Genomic DNA, 14,237 nt, shown 5'->3' on the forward strand with positions numbered 1-14,237 from the left:
ATCAAGATGTTTCCTTAGTTCCTTTTCATCATCCATTCGAATTGTGTATAGCTTCTTTTTGAGATAAAGCTTATTGGCCAGAGATTTCTTTAGATAAATTGTTGCTAACTTTTTCCAAAGACCAATTGCTGTTTCTTCATTTGACACTTCCCTCAAGACCTCATCACCAAGACTCAGCAATATGGCACTGTGTGCTTTAGTTTCTGCATCTCTTTTCACCTTCTCATCTTTGAGTTCCTTCATTTTATCTTCATCAATAGCCTCTGAGATACCTTGATGCACCAGTAAGGCTTTCATTTTGATCCTCCACAAACTGAAATCATTTTCTCCAGTGAATTTATCTACTTCAAATTTCGCTGAAGCCATTCTTGCTCTAATTCTTGATTACCCGAGATGACCACCAAGAAGTTCTTGATTCAATCTTTGTAACCTGGCTTCTGGTACCACTTGTTGTGAAACAACAAACAAACAAGAACTAAACAAAAGAATCAGTAATAAGCAAGATAATAAAAACAAGATAACAGCAAGAATTTACTTGGTTCGGTTCATTCTCATGAACCTACTCCAAGGGTCTGAACAGCCAAAAAATGGCTGATATACTTTATTCAATATGAGTGTTACAAAAGAGAGAGATTACACCAGAGACAAGCTCACAAACACCTGAGTTACAAACCCTGTTTTCTTCTCTCAAAAAAGAACAAAATTCTCACCAAACTCTCTCACTAAACTCAGCTCTCCAAGAACTCCTTTTCTCAGCTTTACAAAGTTGATCTCAATAAACTAAACCTTACAGTATATATATATACAATTAAAAGGCTATAACTAAAACATAAAAGTCTTGGAGAGTGCACACGTGTACCAGCTTACTTAAGTGGCTAAATCACTTTTCCAACAATATTTATATGAAGAAAGAGATTAGATAATATAATCTTTTTTTTTAATATAAAAAAAATTACGTGAGGAGACTAAATTTCAATTTTATTTACAAAACTAAACAGATTTTTTTATTTATTTATAATAATACCAAGCTTTTCCTTTCTCTTCTTCTCTATCTCGATGTTGTTCTTGCAGTTTTTCCAAAAAATAAATTCCAAAAAATTAACCAAATTCTTATGTTGATAACTTTGGTTTGATAAGTTATTTTCAATCTTAAAGTTACTTGAAAGTATCAAAAATAAAACACGTTTCAAAAGTAACTAATATAATAAATTACTAAAGAGTAACCAAAATAAAAAGTTTTTTTTTCTACTTAAACTAACCAAAATTATAAGATGTTTTAAAATGTGTCCAAAACAATATGTTACTGGAAAGTAACTAAAATATTAAATTACCAAAAAAAAAACAATTAAAATAATAAGTTACCAAAATATAATAATAATAAAAATTAGTCATGCTTTAGTTTTTGGTAATTAAAGCAATAAGTTACGAAAATGTAAGTGAAATTAATATGTAACTTTTTAGTTTATAACCAATGTGCAACTAAGATAATTTAAAAAGGCTACTAAATACTGACTAAAAATTTCCAAATGTGAGAATTAGTATTTGTGTTGTTGGGATCTACGAGGAAGTCCCCAAAATCTTAAATGGTATTAGGAAAAAAAAAAAGTAAATACTCATTTGTCACTTTGGGTTTTATCGAAATATATACTTGGTACATTATGTTTTCAATAATACTTATTGGGTACTTTGTAATTTGAAATCGTACATATTCTATACACTTAAATTTTATCAATAAAATCTTATGTGACCAAACTGTTTTCAAGAATATAAATTTTAAATTCAAATTTAATTACTTAATTATATATAATTGATGACAATTTGATTATATTGATAAAATTTTATTTTTCAAATTTGAGTAGGCTACTAAATATGTACAATTTTAAATTACAGAGTATCATAAGAACATTATTAAAAACATAGGATACCAAATATATATTTCGATAAAATACAGATCGATAAAATACAGATAACGAAAAATCCACAATTATTGTTTTTTTAGCTTGAATTTTTTTGTATATATAGTTGTGGGATTTAGTTGGAAAAATTCAACTGTCAACGTTTGTTTCCCATTTTAAGTATCCAGTTATTGTACTTTTCGGTAATGGTTACCTTACTTTCATAACTAAAATATTATTGTAATTATTTTATATATTATGTAAAATTATCTTTCTTCAAAGATTAAATTATCTAATGGTTGTGAGGTTAAGTTTTCTGATGCACTTACTATATAATTAAATTATAAAGATAGAAATTATTCAATCTTTTTTTTAATAACACCTAAATTAAATATAAAAACATGTGTTAGTACAAGAAGAGAGTGCAATGTAGTAGTGGTAAAGTAAGAGAGAAAACAAATCAATATATTCTCATATAGATTCTTTCATCCACTACTAGGCATTAATTAAAAAAAAACTTAAAAAGAGTGGTTCAACTTCATTTGTTTTAAGAATGTTGCTATTTGACAATTTAAGATATTCAACACCACATGAATTAATACTCTATAATTAGTTAGCCATACCTCATAATACTTATTAAATTCAAATAAATAGAACCCATATTAGATTGCAAAAAAAAACTTGAGCAACAATGATGACCCTCAGCATTATCTTTTCTTAATCATTGAAGAAAAAAGAAAAACTTCTCTTATATTTCTTTTGTAAAAAGTAATATTAGTACCATTTTAGTCCATCTAGTTTGTAAGGATCAGATGAGATTGACAAACCAACCTAGCTTAATCACTTTTAGTACTGAAAAAAGCCATATATTCACGATTTTATGTTATAATTTATATATATATTTATACATCATATTATTTAGCTAGTTGTTAAACATTTATGTATTAGATATCCGAAACAAGAACAAGATCAGGATCAGATGAGATTGACAAACCAACCTAGCTTAATCACTTTTAGTACTGAAAAAAGCCATGGCTACTTTATTCTAACTCATAAAGAGAGTCCAAAAACAACAGTACGAAACCAAAAAAACAGACCCTTTTAAATCTTAACATAATATAATACTAAACTCATCGATCTTCTTCAAGAACTGATGAGCAGTTGATCTCATTTACAAGTGCATGGATCGCACTTGCAGTTGTCTCCGCACTTGCATCCGTTCTCTGCTCCCTCGCTCATCTCAGACCCCTCCAATTGTCTGCACACACACACACACAAAAAAAACCATTTTTCTGTAAATTTTCCCGGGAAACAAACATGTCATAACAGACCAATATACTTTTGTATAATATATACTCACGGCTTCGCCGGTGCAACACCGATGATGAGAGTCTCGGACGTGGTTTTCTCCATGTAACTGAAGTCGGGGTACATCTTGCACCTGAGAAAAAAACAACCACCAACACTCGTCATTGAACCCTAACATAAATCGCGATGAACAGATTTTCCCGGAAAATCACAGGACCAAAACAACACCATGCAATGCAATGAAGAAGAACCAAAAAACAAAAGAGAAAAGAAAAAACTCACCCTCCACAGCCGCTTCCGCACTGGCAACCAGATCCACAGCCACAGTTTCCTCCACAGCAAGACATGTTTGAGTTGAGATTGGATTGAAAGAGGAAATTTTCTTCAGAGATCAGAAGGTTTGGTTCGTTTCGGTTCGATGATTAAAGATAGAGCGAGTTTTGTGTGTGAAGTAAGTTAAGAATAAAACTACGCCTCTATTTATAGAACAAGGGTGAGTGATCTACACCGTCCACGTGTCTATTCATGCACGGTGATCTAACTCCCACGTGGCTGCTGATTTTATCTCAGATGATGGTGTCTAGTGTTTTCTAGATACTTTTTTCTTTAAGGTACCAACCGTTAGATTGATATTGTTTTGATCCTAGGGATAATCAACGGTTGTGATTAAGATAAGTTCTTGTAAAATAATATCTATCTCACTAGGTCAAATTCATTAAATAAAGATTTTTTTTGGGTGGAAAGGACAGTCTTATTTTAGTATGATAATAATTATTAGTATTTTTTAACCTTATCTATGTTTATTTATTGTAAATTGACCAATAATAATTGCTTTGCGGTCAGTATGCTCAAACCAAAGCTATTATTTGTGGTATGTTAAGTGTTACGTAGAAATTGAAGTCATCCTATATATTAATGTGATAAGAAGAAGTTGTAGTCCTCCTATAAATAATATATATACATAGAACAATTGAAAAATTGTAGGGTAATTACTATCTATCTATAAGTATTTATTTTTAGTATTTTTTTTATATTAATAAATTGCAACTTCATTTTTTTTTCCTTCTATAAATTTTTAAAAAATTTCAAATAATTTAAAATGTTAAAATTAGGATTTAAACTGTTGTTGCAAATGTATTTGTTTTGATATTTATGCACACGTATCACAGATTGTTTGAATCATTATTTTCACATCCTAAATTATCCAGAATTTTCAGAAATTTTGTACAACGTCTCTTGCAACTACATTATACAGCATCATATAAAAAAATAAGAGTTGCAACTTATCCATGTACCGAAAATATCAAAAATATCTATAGGTAGTAATTAAATACAATCACTACTATAGTAGTACTTATATATGTAATGTCCTTCTAATTATGGTCTGTTACCACGTTTGTTTAAATTAGTGTGGGACTCGCTAAACGAGTCATTTGGACTAAAACATATGACTAAGCTAATGTGGGTTCATGTATTAAAAATCTTGATCAAGGAATAAACATTTTCATTAAAAGAAAACTTTAGTATTTACATGGTATCCCAAAATACAAGTTTAAAATTTTGTTTACAACTCAGGGATTACAAAATAAGCCGACCTAAGCAGCAAAACAGGGTCCAACCCTAGTTCCCCTGCGATACATCGACTGTGGCGATCGAGCAGACTGCATATGTACACATCTCCCCTAACGCTCTCCAACTCATGTCTGGCCAAGCTTCTCCTTACCCTTACCCTTACGTGCACCACAAAGCACCTGTGAGCCAAAAAACTCAGCAAGAAAACATATTAATAGACTCATATAGTCAACAGAATCTGACAACATGTTTAACAGTAATAAAAGAAACCAAGCATACACACTATACATGTAAGTGACCATAGGGTCACACAAGTGTGTGTCACACTCCCTTTTATTCAAGTGGCATCCGAGCCAGTCAAGTGCATGATGCACTCCCAGGGTGGCCTAGCCATATCGGCCTGCGCTCAGCGTACATAATGCCGACCACGACTTATAAGTCGAGCCTTGGAAACCCTCAACTCATAAGTTGAGCCTTGTAAACCCTCGACTCATAAGTCGAGCCTTGTAAACCCTCGACTTATAAGTCGGGCCTTGTAATTTCTCGACTTATAAACCAGACCTTGTAATCTCTCGACTTATAAGGCTGGCCTTGTAATTTCTTGACTTATAAGTCAGACCTTGCAATCCCTTGACTTATAAGCTGAGCCTCCCACTCGGGAACAAACATACATATAATACATTCATCATACTCCCGACTTATAAGCCGAGCCTCCCAATCGGGAACAAACATACATATAATACATTCATCATACTCCCGACTTATAAGCCGAGCCTCCCAGCCGAGAACATACATACATATAATACATTCATCATCCACAGATACAACATATTACAATGTACTTACACGGGTATACACATGCATAATTACAATCATGCTCATTAGCTGGACTTTACATTTAATAGTTGGGCTAAGCCCCAATCATATTACATTTAACAGTTGGGTCAAGCCTCAATCATATTACATTTAACAGCTGAGTAAAGCCCCAATCATATTACATTTAACAACGGGACCAAGCCCTAATCACATATCTCATGCATCGGGTGCAGTTTTCTTACCTCGATCATCGTGCGAGTAATGTAACGACCCCGAGCGCTAATCTTGACCCAAGCCTGGCGGAAACCCTAGTCACACCACAGGTATCTGTTCATCATGACTTAACCCTGAAACCCGAGTTCCAAATCGAACTATAACTCTTAAAACCATGGTTCCCAGTTAATGGGGAGCTAAAATTGTCCCCCGAGCCCCCAAGCGGGCTCCTAAGTCAGATTCCCGAGCCCCCGAGCCTAGCCCTTAAAATTCAAAAAATCAGCATTTCAGGGCCCCTAATGCGGTCTATTATCTACACATTTTTTTATATCTTTTCTATATAAAAAGTGTGTAGATAACGGAAATTTTTTGTTTTAACAGTTTCTTTTGTTAACTTTGACGGAATATTCAAAATATTTAACAGAATATACCTTTAAAACTAATTAAAAATAGATATTTATGAATTATATTAATATAAATTTAATTATGAGAATATAAATTCAAATTCAAATGTTATAAAATATCATTATTATAATAATATATAATATAAGATTAGATATTTGACAATTATATTAATATAAATTTAAATGTTATAAAATATTATTATGATAATAATATATAATCATAATATTTTACTAATTATATTAATATGAATTAAAATATTATAAAATATTATTATGATAATAATATTTAATACAAGATTAAATATTTAATACTTACATTAATATAAATTTAAATATTATAAAATATTATTATAATAATATATAATACATAATCTTAATTTTTATTAAAAAAAATTATTTAAAAAGGTTATCATATTTTATATATATATTTAAAAAAATCATATATAATATTTTGGTTTAATTATTTATTTAATATGTTTATGTCATTCTTTTATATATAATATTATTATTTATATGATAATGATACAAATTTAATAAAAATAAATAATAAATTTTATAAATAAAATCTTATCAATATGACCAAACTGTTTTCAAGAATATAAATTTCAAATTCAAATTTAATTACTTAATTACATATAATTGATGACATTTTTATTATATTGATAAAAGTTTAATGTTCAAATTTGAATAGGGTAACAAACATGTATAGTTTCAAATTACAGAATATGAGAAGAGCATTATTAAAAACATAGGGTACAAAATCTATATTTCGATAAAATACAGAAAAATCCACAATTATTGTTTTTTTAGCTTGAATTTTTTGTATATATAGTTGTGGGATTTAGTTGGAAAAATTCAACTGTCAACGTTGTTTCCCATTTTAAGTATCCATTTATTGTACTTTTCGGTAATGGTTACCTTACTTTCATAACTAAAATATTATTGTAATTATTTTACATATTATCAGGGCCGGCCCTGGGCATAGACGGGCTAGGCCCGTGCCTAGGGCCCACCCCTACCCAAGGCCCATTTTTTAAAATTACTAAATATTAGTTTAATTTTATTTAAAATTACATAAAAAAAATTATATATACAAAAGGGCCCATTTTTTTCAAATTTATTAAAACCGTCTTAGGCTCACTTTTTTTCAGGGCCGACCCTACATATTATGTAAAATTATCTTTTTTCAAAGATTAAATTATCTAATGGTTGTGAGGTTAAGTTTTCTGATGCACTTACTATATAATTAAATTATAAAGATAGAAATTATTCAATCTTTTTTTAATAACACCTAAATTTAATATAAAAACATGTGTTAGTACAAGAAGAGAGTGAAATGTAGTAGTGGTAAAGTAAGAGAGAAAACAAATCAATATATTCTCATATAGATTCTTTCATCCACTACTAGGCATTAATTAAAAAAAAAAACTTAAAAAGAGTGGTTCAACTTCACTTGTCTTAAGAGTGTTGCTTTAAGAGTATTACTATTTGAAACTTTAAGATGCCCAACAACACATGGGGTGGTATGTCATGATTGGTTAACTATACCTCATAATGTTTATTAAATTCAAATAAGTGGGACCTGATATTGGATTGCACTAATAACAGTATGCAACCTACTTATAGTGTTGGACAATAATGATGCCCCTTAACAATTCTTTCTTCTTAATCATTGAAGAAAAAAGAAAAAAGAAAAAAGAAAAAATAAAAACTTCTCTTATATTTCTTTTGTAAAAAGTAATATTAGTGCCTTTTTAGCCTCTCTAGTTTGTAAGGTTGCATTCACTTTGTACAATAAAAAGGGTTTTTTTCTTCTGAGCACATGGGCTAAGACCAATCAAGGCCCCATACTTTAGCAGCTTAAGAGGGTCCATTGAACAAGGACTGGACTAGGCCCAAGTTGGGCCCACCAAGATCCTTTGTGGTGGGCCCAAAGTGAGCATACACCGTTAGAATCACCACTTCTTTCAATGTGATGATGTGGAAGTAGAACAAAACTCCAAAAAACAAAGTCAATCATCTTCTTTATCTTTAAGGACTTTGTGCTCATTTTTATTATATTATTACTAATTCTATCTTTTGTATTCCATTGCTTCACTTTTTAAAGTTGGAGCTAAGATTTTTTAATTTAATTAACTTTTTTTTATTCTATAACAAGTGGTGTCGAGTATCACTTCCTTATGCCAAGAAAAGAAGATTAGTGATGTGGAAGAAGAACTTTTTTAATTCTAACTGAGTTAAGTCAATTGCAAATGTGTAATTTTTTTAAACTATAGACAATAAATTGGTTTATTTATTTTTTAATATGTTAACGTTATACATTATATTAAACAACTTCTTTTATAATATATGGCATTGTTCATTTACTTAAAATTTATATGACAATTAAAAGGATATTTTTAAATAAAACTAAGCCTTAGTATTCCACATTGCTTTCACCTAATATATTATGATGTCAAAATGATATTTTAAAATGCATGCTTTCATTAATTATTCTTAGAATATTAGATATATAGTTTGTATAATGAGATTTTTATGTCATTGGGATGATATTTGTGGTGTTGTTTTTTTTTCTTTGATTTATGAAATTGTAAACCCACTTTCATGTCATAGTTTATTTTCGAGTTGCAACAAGAATCATCTTTCTTTTTTTGACAAAAAGACTAATATGCTCATTGATAAAAATTATGAATCACATCAGTGAAAATAAACTAAAATAAACTAGCATCATCTTTCAACTATATATTTTGAAAGCTATTTAAAAAATATATTATAGTGAAAGATATTACACAATCTACTAACTTTAATGATGATTATAAATTAGAAGTGCTTATAGTAGGATTTTTGACTTTTTTTCACATGTTTTTTTTTCTTTTATTCTTTTCTTTTAGTAGTACCTCAAATTTTGCATGCCAAGATCCCACAAACTAATATACATATAATACCATTGCATGTACTGTTTTTTTAATATAAAGTATGGCTTTATCTTATTTTACTTTTATTATTTATTCTTAAGGTTTATGTCTTTTTAGATTATATGTTTTGTCTCATTACTTGTTTGGATCATGTGTTTTGACAAATTACTTTCTGGATCCTGTATTTTCTAAAATAGTTCAAATAGACCCCTAAACCCGATTTTGATAAAAGTTTTTTTGAACTAAAATCATAAATAATTCATTAAACTAACAACTCAGAACAAAAATACAATCATTATGCCTAAGAACTGTATTGTTATATTCAATTTTTTGTTCGTCAAAATCAATTTTAGGATCCTATTTGAACTATTTTACAAAACACAGAGTCAAAAAAATAATTTATCAAATACATAGTCCAAACAGATAATGTAGCAAAACACATAGTCTAAAAAAAAAAAAAAATGTATAAACCCTTATTCATATCATCTTTTTACCTATTAAAATCTCAAACCAAACACGTGGATTAAGAAAAAAAAGTAAATGAAAAGAAAAAAAAAAAGAAAAAAGGAAAAAAATGACTACGCCCACCGTGGGGCTCGAACCCACGACCACAAGGTTAAGAGCCTTGCGCTCTACCAACTGAGCTAGACGGGCTTACCTGTCAACATCGAGTTTTAGTTATATGAAAAATGTAAGTATTGACAACACTACAAAATTAAGCATTACCTTGTAGCCAAAAATCTCAACTCAACACTACAAAATCAGTGTAATACATGCATATAAATATATATATATATATATACGTGTATACTTTATCTCTCTTAGTTTTCTAAGAATCTACAACACAATATATGTACAAAATTTCTAATGCTATGCACTATCTCTTCAAGCAGCCATGCAATCTCAGCCCTTCATCCCACCAAGACAGAGGGTTGAGATAGGTCCATACTTTTGGCTTGTAGGCCTAGAAGACCACTTTGAAGTAACATATATATGGTCATGGACTAACTAAGTCGAAGCCCAATATGGCTTCCTCTAGGAGATCTTCAAAAATCAAGTCTTCTAGCTCAAGACCAACACACTCTGTGTCAAATTGAAGGTTCATCCACCCATGACTTTTTGCTAAGTCACGTCCCACAACATAATCTAGTGATTGGCCAACCTCTGGCTTGAAGCTCAAGTACCAACTTATAAGGGACCACACTTCTCTCAGAACATGTGGCCCTGCTGGCATTGGACTCATGTGTGAAACACAAGACAGTGGAAATGGACAGTAACTGTATGACTTTGCATATGTCTCAATCAAAACCTCATTTATTATATCAAATAATAGCATGTGATCACTTTCAATATCTTCGTTTGCACAAGTGTTGGGATCAACCACCAAGGAACCCTCTACTTCTTCATAAACTGAAGGATCAACTGGTTGATCATCAGAGTGCCAAGTTCCAAGCAATGCATTGCTACTGAACCCAGATAGTTCAAGTACATCTCTCACATAACTGAACTCAGCTTTGTCTTTTGCATTCACTTTAAGATGGGAAATTTCTTCCATTACCTGTTTGTCAAGTGTTTCTTGTGTTTTTGCACTTTCAGACCCTTGAGGTGCAACCATGTCAAGCTCCTTGTCCTCGACCAAGTTAGCTGGTTCATCAACAAGTATTGGCTCTTTTCCTGATTCTGCTTCAATATAAAATCATTGACCAAAAATAAAAATAAAAATCCATGTTCAGCCAAAAAGTGCATTAATGGAAAGAGTAAACCACTAAGCCTTTTAAGCAAGAGGTATTTTAGTAGACTAGTTTGATATAATGTATTGCAAAAGAGCATAGAAGGAAAGACTAAGAGGCAAACCTTCTAATGTCAAGCTTCCATAATCATGCATATGAGAACACAACTGATTATATTCTTCAATATTTGATATTGATGTTAACCCCAGCTCATCATCTGTAACAAAATTTACTGCACCAGTCTCAACCGAAGATTTAGAAATAACGCTCTTCGCCATATGATCATCATTCAGATGCAACTGATCTTCAGTGCCTATTGGAACATCAAGACTTTTTGGTTCATCATAACTACTTGTGCTAACATTGTGATCCATGGCACTGTTGTCTTGCACTTCTGAGGAGGTCAAAGCATCAGAAGATTCCTCATGATCAAGAAAAGAATTTAGGTCAGGTAAGGAGTAAATCCTGGCCAAGTACTTTGGCACACTAATAGGGGAACCTTCTTCTTTTAATTTCATTTTCAATCCTTCAGCGGTTTGGTGTTTAGCTTCTCGGTTGAAACTAGTCTCATACAACTGGCAATAGCGATCCAATGATTCGGTGAGAGATGAGGCTCTTCTCATTTGGCGCCGCCTTTCTTTATTTTTGTCAAGGGAAGAAACTGAAATATCAGTTTCATAACCAGTACCATCAATGTCTTTACCTTCTTCATAATTTGCCAAACTATTAAGTTTATTATCAATCTCCTCCTCCACATTTTGTCCATGTGGAATCTTATGGATGATGGCGTCCATACTAATGATATGTCTCTCTTTTCTTCCTTCTCTGATTACATGCTTAATCTTCTGTTTAAGAGTCTTGAAATGCTTAACAACAGCATGAGTCTCACCATGGTTCTTTCGCTGTTCAGCAGAAGCTGGAGAAGGATTATGAGACCTTTTGGCAACTCCTTGTGTTGTGCAATCAACCTTCTGCATATTTTTGAGTCTGCTAGGTTCTAAACCTCTTTTTCCTAATGATCCAGATGATGGGAATGTCTCACACTTGTCTAGTCCTCGCTTCGCGCTCAGTGCTTGGTGATTACTAAAGTGGTGAGCCAAAGGAGACCCTGGATCCTGCAAAATTTTCATCACCAACTCCCTGTTTACACTGATTATATCCAAGGCATCTAAATACTCTTTGGGATGGCTAGCCAAAGCATCCACACTGCATTTTCTTTCATGTGTAGACTTCTGTTTCAACATAAATGCTGTGGCATTCTCCAACTCTCCCTGGAGAAAAGTTGGATTCTCATCAAAGTGGCCATGTTGTGGTTGATCAATAACAACCCTGGCACTGAATTCTTCACTGGAATCACTACTTTGTATTGCCATTGGATTTAGCTCATTGGAAGCAGAATAGATTTCGCTATTTCGCTCACCATCTAACTCCAACTTTTTGATAAGTGGTTCCAAATAAGGAAGTTGTGAATGGTGAATGGAATCTGTTCTTGTCAAATGTGATCTTACAGGACAGGATGAACTCCTATGATGCCTGCCCTTTTTATGATTCATCTCTTCAGCAAGAAATGACTTTATTCGAGATTTGACAGAATTGCTCTTTCTTGGAGAGGAATCTCTACTTCTCTCTTCAACCTGATAATTTTGAAATCAGATACTGCAGTTGGTTTGGTTCAGTCATTCAATATCCATTATTGACATACCAAGCAGAAACTAAGAACATGTTTTGTTTTTCTTTAATCTGAAAACTTACAATAGGTTTATACACATGCCCATCATCTTGTTCTTGCTTGTTAGGATTAGAACTTGGCAACTCTACATGATTTTCTGGTCATCAACAAACAGGTAATGTAAAAGAAAACCCATATCAGATTTTTTCAAAGTGATCATAAACACACATCTGAAAAAGCATAATGGATCCGAAAATATACTTACCAACAGGAGAAGGGGTTTTATGAGTGAGCTTGTTCTTAACACGACGCCAGTGATGATATTTGATGATATGAAGTAAACCCCATGCATGTCCTCCTTCATTCTCGTTACTCGATCTTAAAGATATGATTGAACCTTTTTGTCTCAAGTTCTTCCCCATTTCTTTTTTACCAAATTATTGCTTCTGATCTTGTTTTTTTTTTTAAATGTTACACGGGGTAGAGAAAACACATTAAATTAATAACAAAGTAGTTGATTTTTTCAAATTAATATATATATATATATAACATAATATGAGATCTTAAATCTTAAGAAACACTCTCTACAGAAAAATTAAGAGTTAGAAAGACACATTTTTGATACATTTTAATGGAAATAATAAACAAAATTGAAGATATGAAGCTAAAGGGAAAACCCCAGAAATTTAAATAGTTCTCATCATTGTGCATTTGTTGGTAATAATTATTTATATATATATATTCATATAATATAAAAACTAAAAAGTGACAATGCTTACCGAACAAAAGGCAATGAGAATTTGGCCTTTGGAAGAAAGTAGTCCTCAAAATCCTTTCTTTTTATCAGAGAAATACAAGGGGAAAAAGCCTTCATAAACAAAAAGAAATGTGTGAGAAAAAGAACTGAACCAACTCAAGCTAATACAGAAATTTCAATTTGATGATGGTAGAATGTGGAGACTACCATTGATTCAGACAAAACACAAAAAATTATTTTTTTAATTTAATTTTTATTTTTATTTTTATTTTTATAAAAAGAAAGGGTCTATAATGGTGGACAATATGAGGTCGATTGTATGAGGGATTTGTTAAGTGTCCTAATGGACACACCACAACCACTAGTATAACATTGAATGAAGGTTGTTCATTAATAATTTTATGATATGGAATGGAATGGACCAAACCATATTTCCAAAGCTTTACATGTGGTGGTTTAACATTATTAGTTATCAACTATAACTATGAACTTAACAAATGCATGAAGTCACAACAAAAACTCTGATTTTTCCAGAGTCAAGATAATGTAGGCCTACCTTTTTTACTGCTTCAAACCTTTCCATTTTACATTGTTCGAGCCATGAAATAAATAAAAGAAGTCAAAATGTTTGTTTGAATTGTGACATGCGTTGAAAAGTTCGATTTTGATATAAATAAAAAAAATTGATGAACCTGTATTGTATGCATATATATGTATATATGGATATGTATATATGGATATGTATATGTATACATCATATATATATATATTTATAAAGAGAGAGAGAAGTATAGTTTTCTGTGACAAATAACTTGCTAATCATAGTATTTCACAAGGTAACCATTTGTACCCTGTGTTTTTGCAAAGTATCATTTTGGTACCCTCTGTTTTCAATAATGCTTATATGATACCCTGTATTTTAAAATCGTACATATTTAGTACCATAAACTCAAATTTA

At 31.2% G+C, this 14,237-nt stretch overlaps 2 protein-coding genes and 1 non-coding gene across 5 annotated transcripts; all 3 read right to left on the reverse strand.

Moving 5' to 3' along the window:
- Window positions 1–2,809: 2,809 nt before the first annotated feature.
- On the reverse strand, window positions 2,810–3,668 carry LOC133801445 (metallothionein-like protein type 2). The gene is made up of 3 exons (XM_062239653.1): window positions 3,486–3,668; window positions 3,256–3,336; window positions 2,810–3,153 (listed from the first exon to the last, which is right to left on the reverse strand). The coding sequence occupies exons 1-3, from the start codon at window positions 3,548–3,550 to the stop codon at window positions 3,063–3,065; spliced, it is 237 nt and encodes a 78-aa protein (XP_062095637.1). The 5' UTR covers window positions 3,551–3,668; the 3' UTR covers window positions 2,810–3,062.
- Window positions 3,669–9,665: 5,997 nt separating this feature from the next.
- On the reverse strand, window positions 9,666–13,612 carry LOC133801446 (uncharacterized). 3 transcript variants are annotated; one of them, XM_062239654.1, is made up of 6 exons: window positions 13,487–13,608; window positions 13,302–13,390; window positions 12,788–12,973; window positions 12,606–12,679; window positions 10,978–12,487; window positions 9,667–10,803 (listed from the first exon to the last, which is right to left on the reverse strand). In XM_062239654.1, the coding sequence occupies exons 3-6, from the start codon at window positions 12,942–12,944 to the stop codon at window positions 10,121–10,123; spliced, it is 2,424 nt and encodes an 807-aa protein (XP_062095638.1). In that variant the 5' UTR covers window positions 12,945–12,973; window positions 13,302–13,390; window positions 13,487–13,608; the 3' UTR covers window positions 9,667–10,120. The 3 variants fall into 3 exon arrangements, with proteins under 3 accessions (XP_062095639.1, XP_062095638.1, XP_062095640.1); XM_062239655.1 differs by having other exon boundaries at window positions 9,666–10,803; window positions 12,788–12,968; window positions 13,302–13,612; XM_062239656.1 differs by lacking the exons at window positions 12,788–12,973; window positions 13,302–13,390; window positions 13,487–13,608 and having other exon boundaries at window positions 10,978–12,509; window positions 12,606–12,677.
- Window positions 9,705–9,777, reverse strand: TRNAK-CUU (transfer RNA lysine (anticodon CUU)). The gene has a single exon. It is a non-coding gene; the product is annotated as a tRNA-Lys (tRNA).
- Window positions 13,613–14,237: the final 625 nt, after the last annotated feature.

Source organism: Humulus lupulus, chromosome 9, assembly GCF_963169125.1.
Source record: "Humulus lupulus chromosome 9, drHumLupu1.1, whole genome shotgun sequence".
In the NCBI taxonomy this organism is placed as follows: Eukaryota; Viridiplantae; Streptophyta; class Magnoliopsida; order Rosales; family Cannabaceae; genus Humulus; species Humulus lupulus.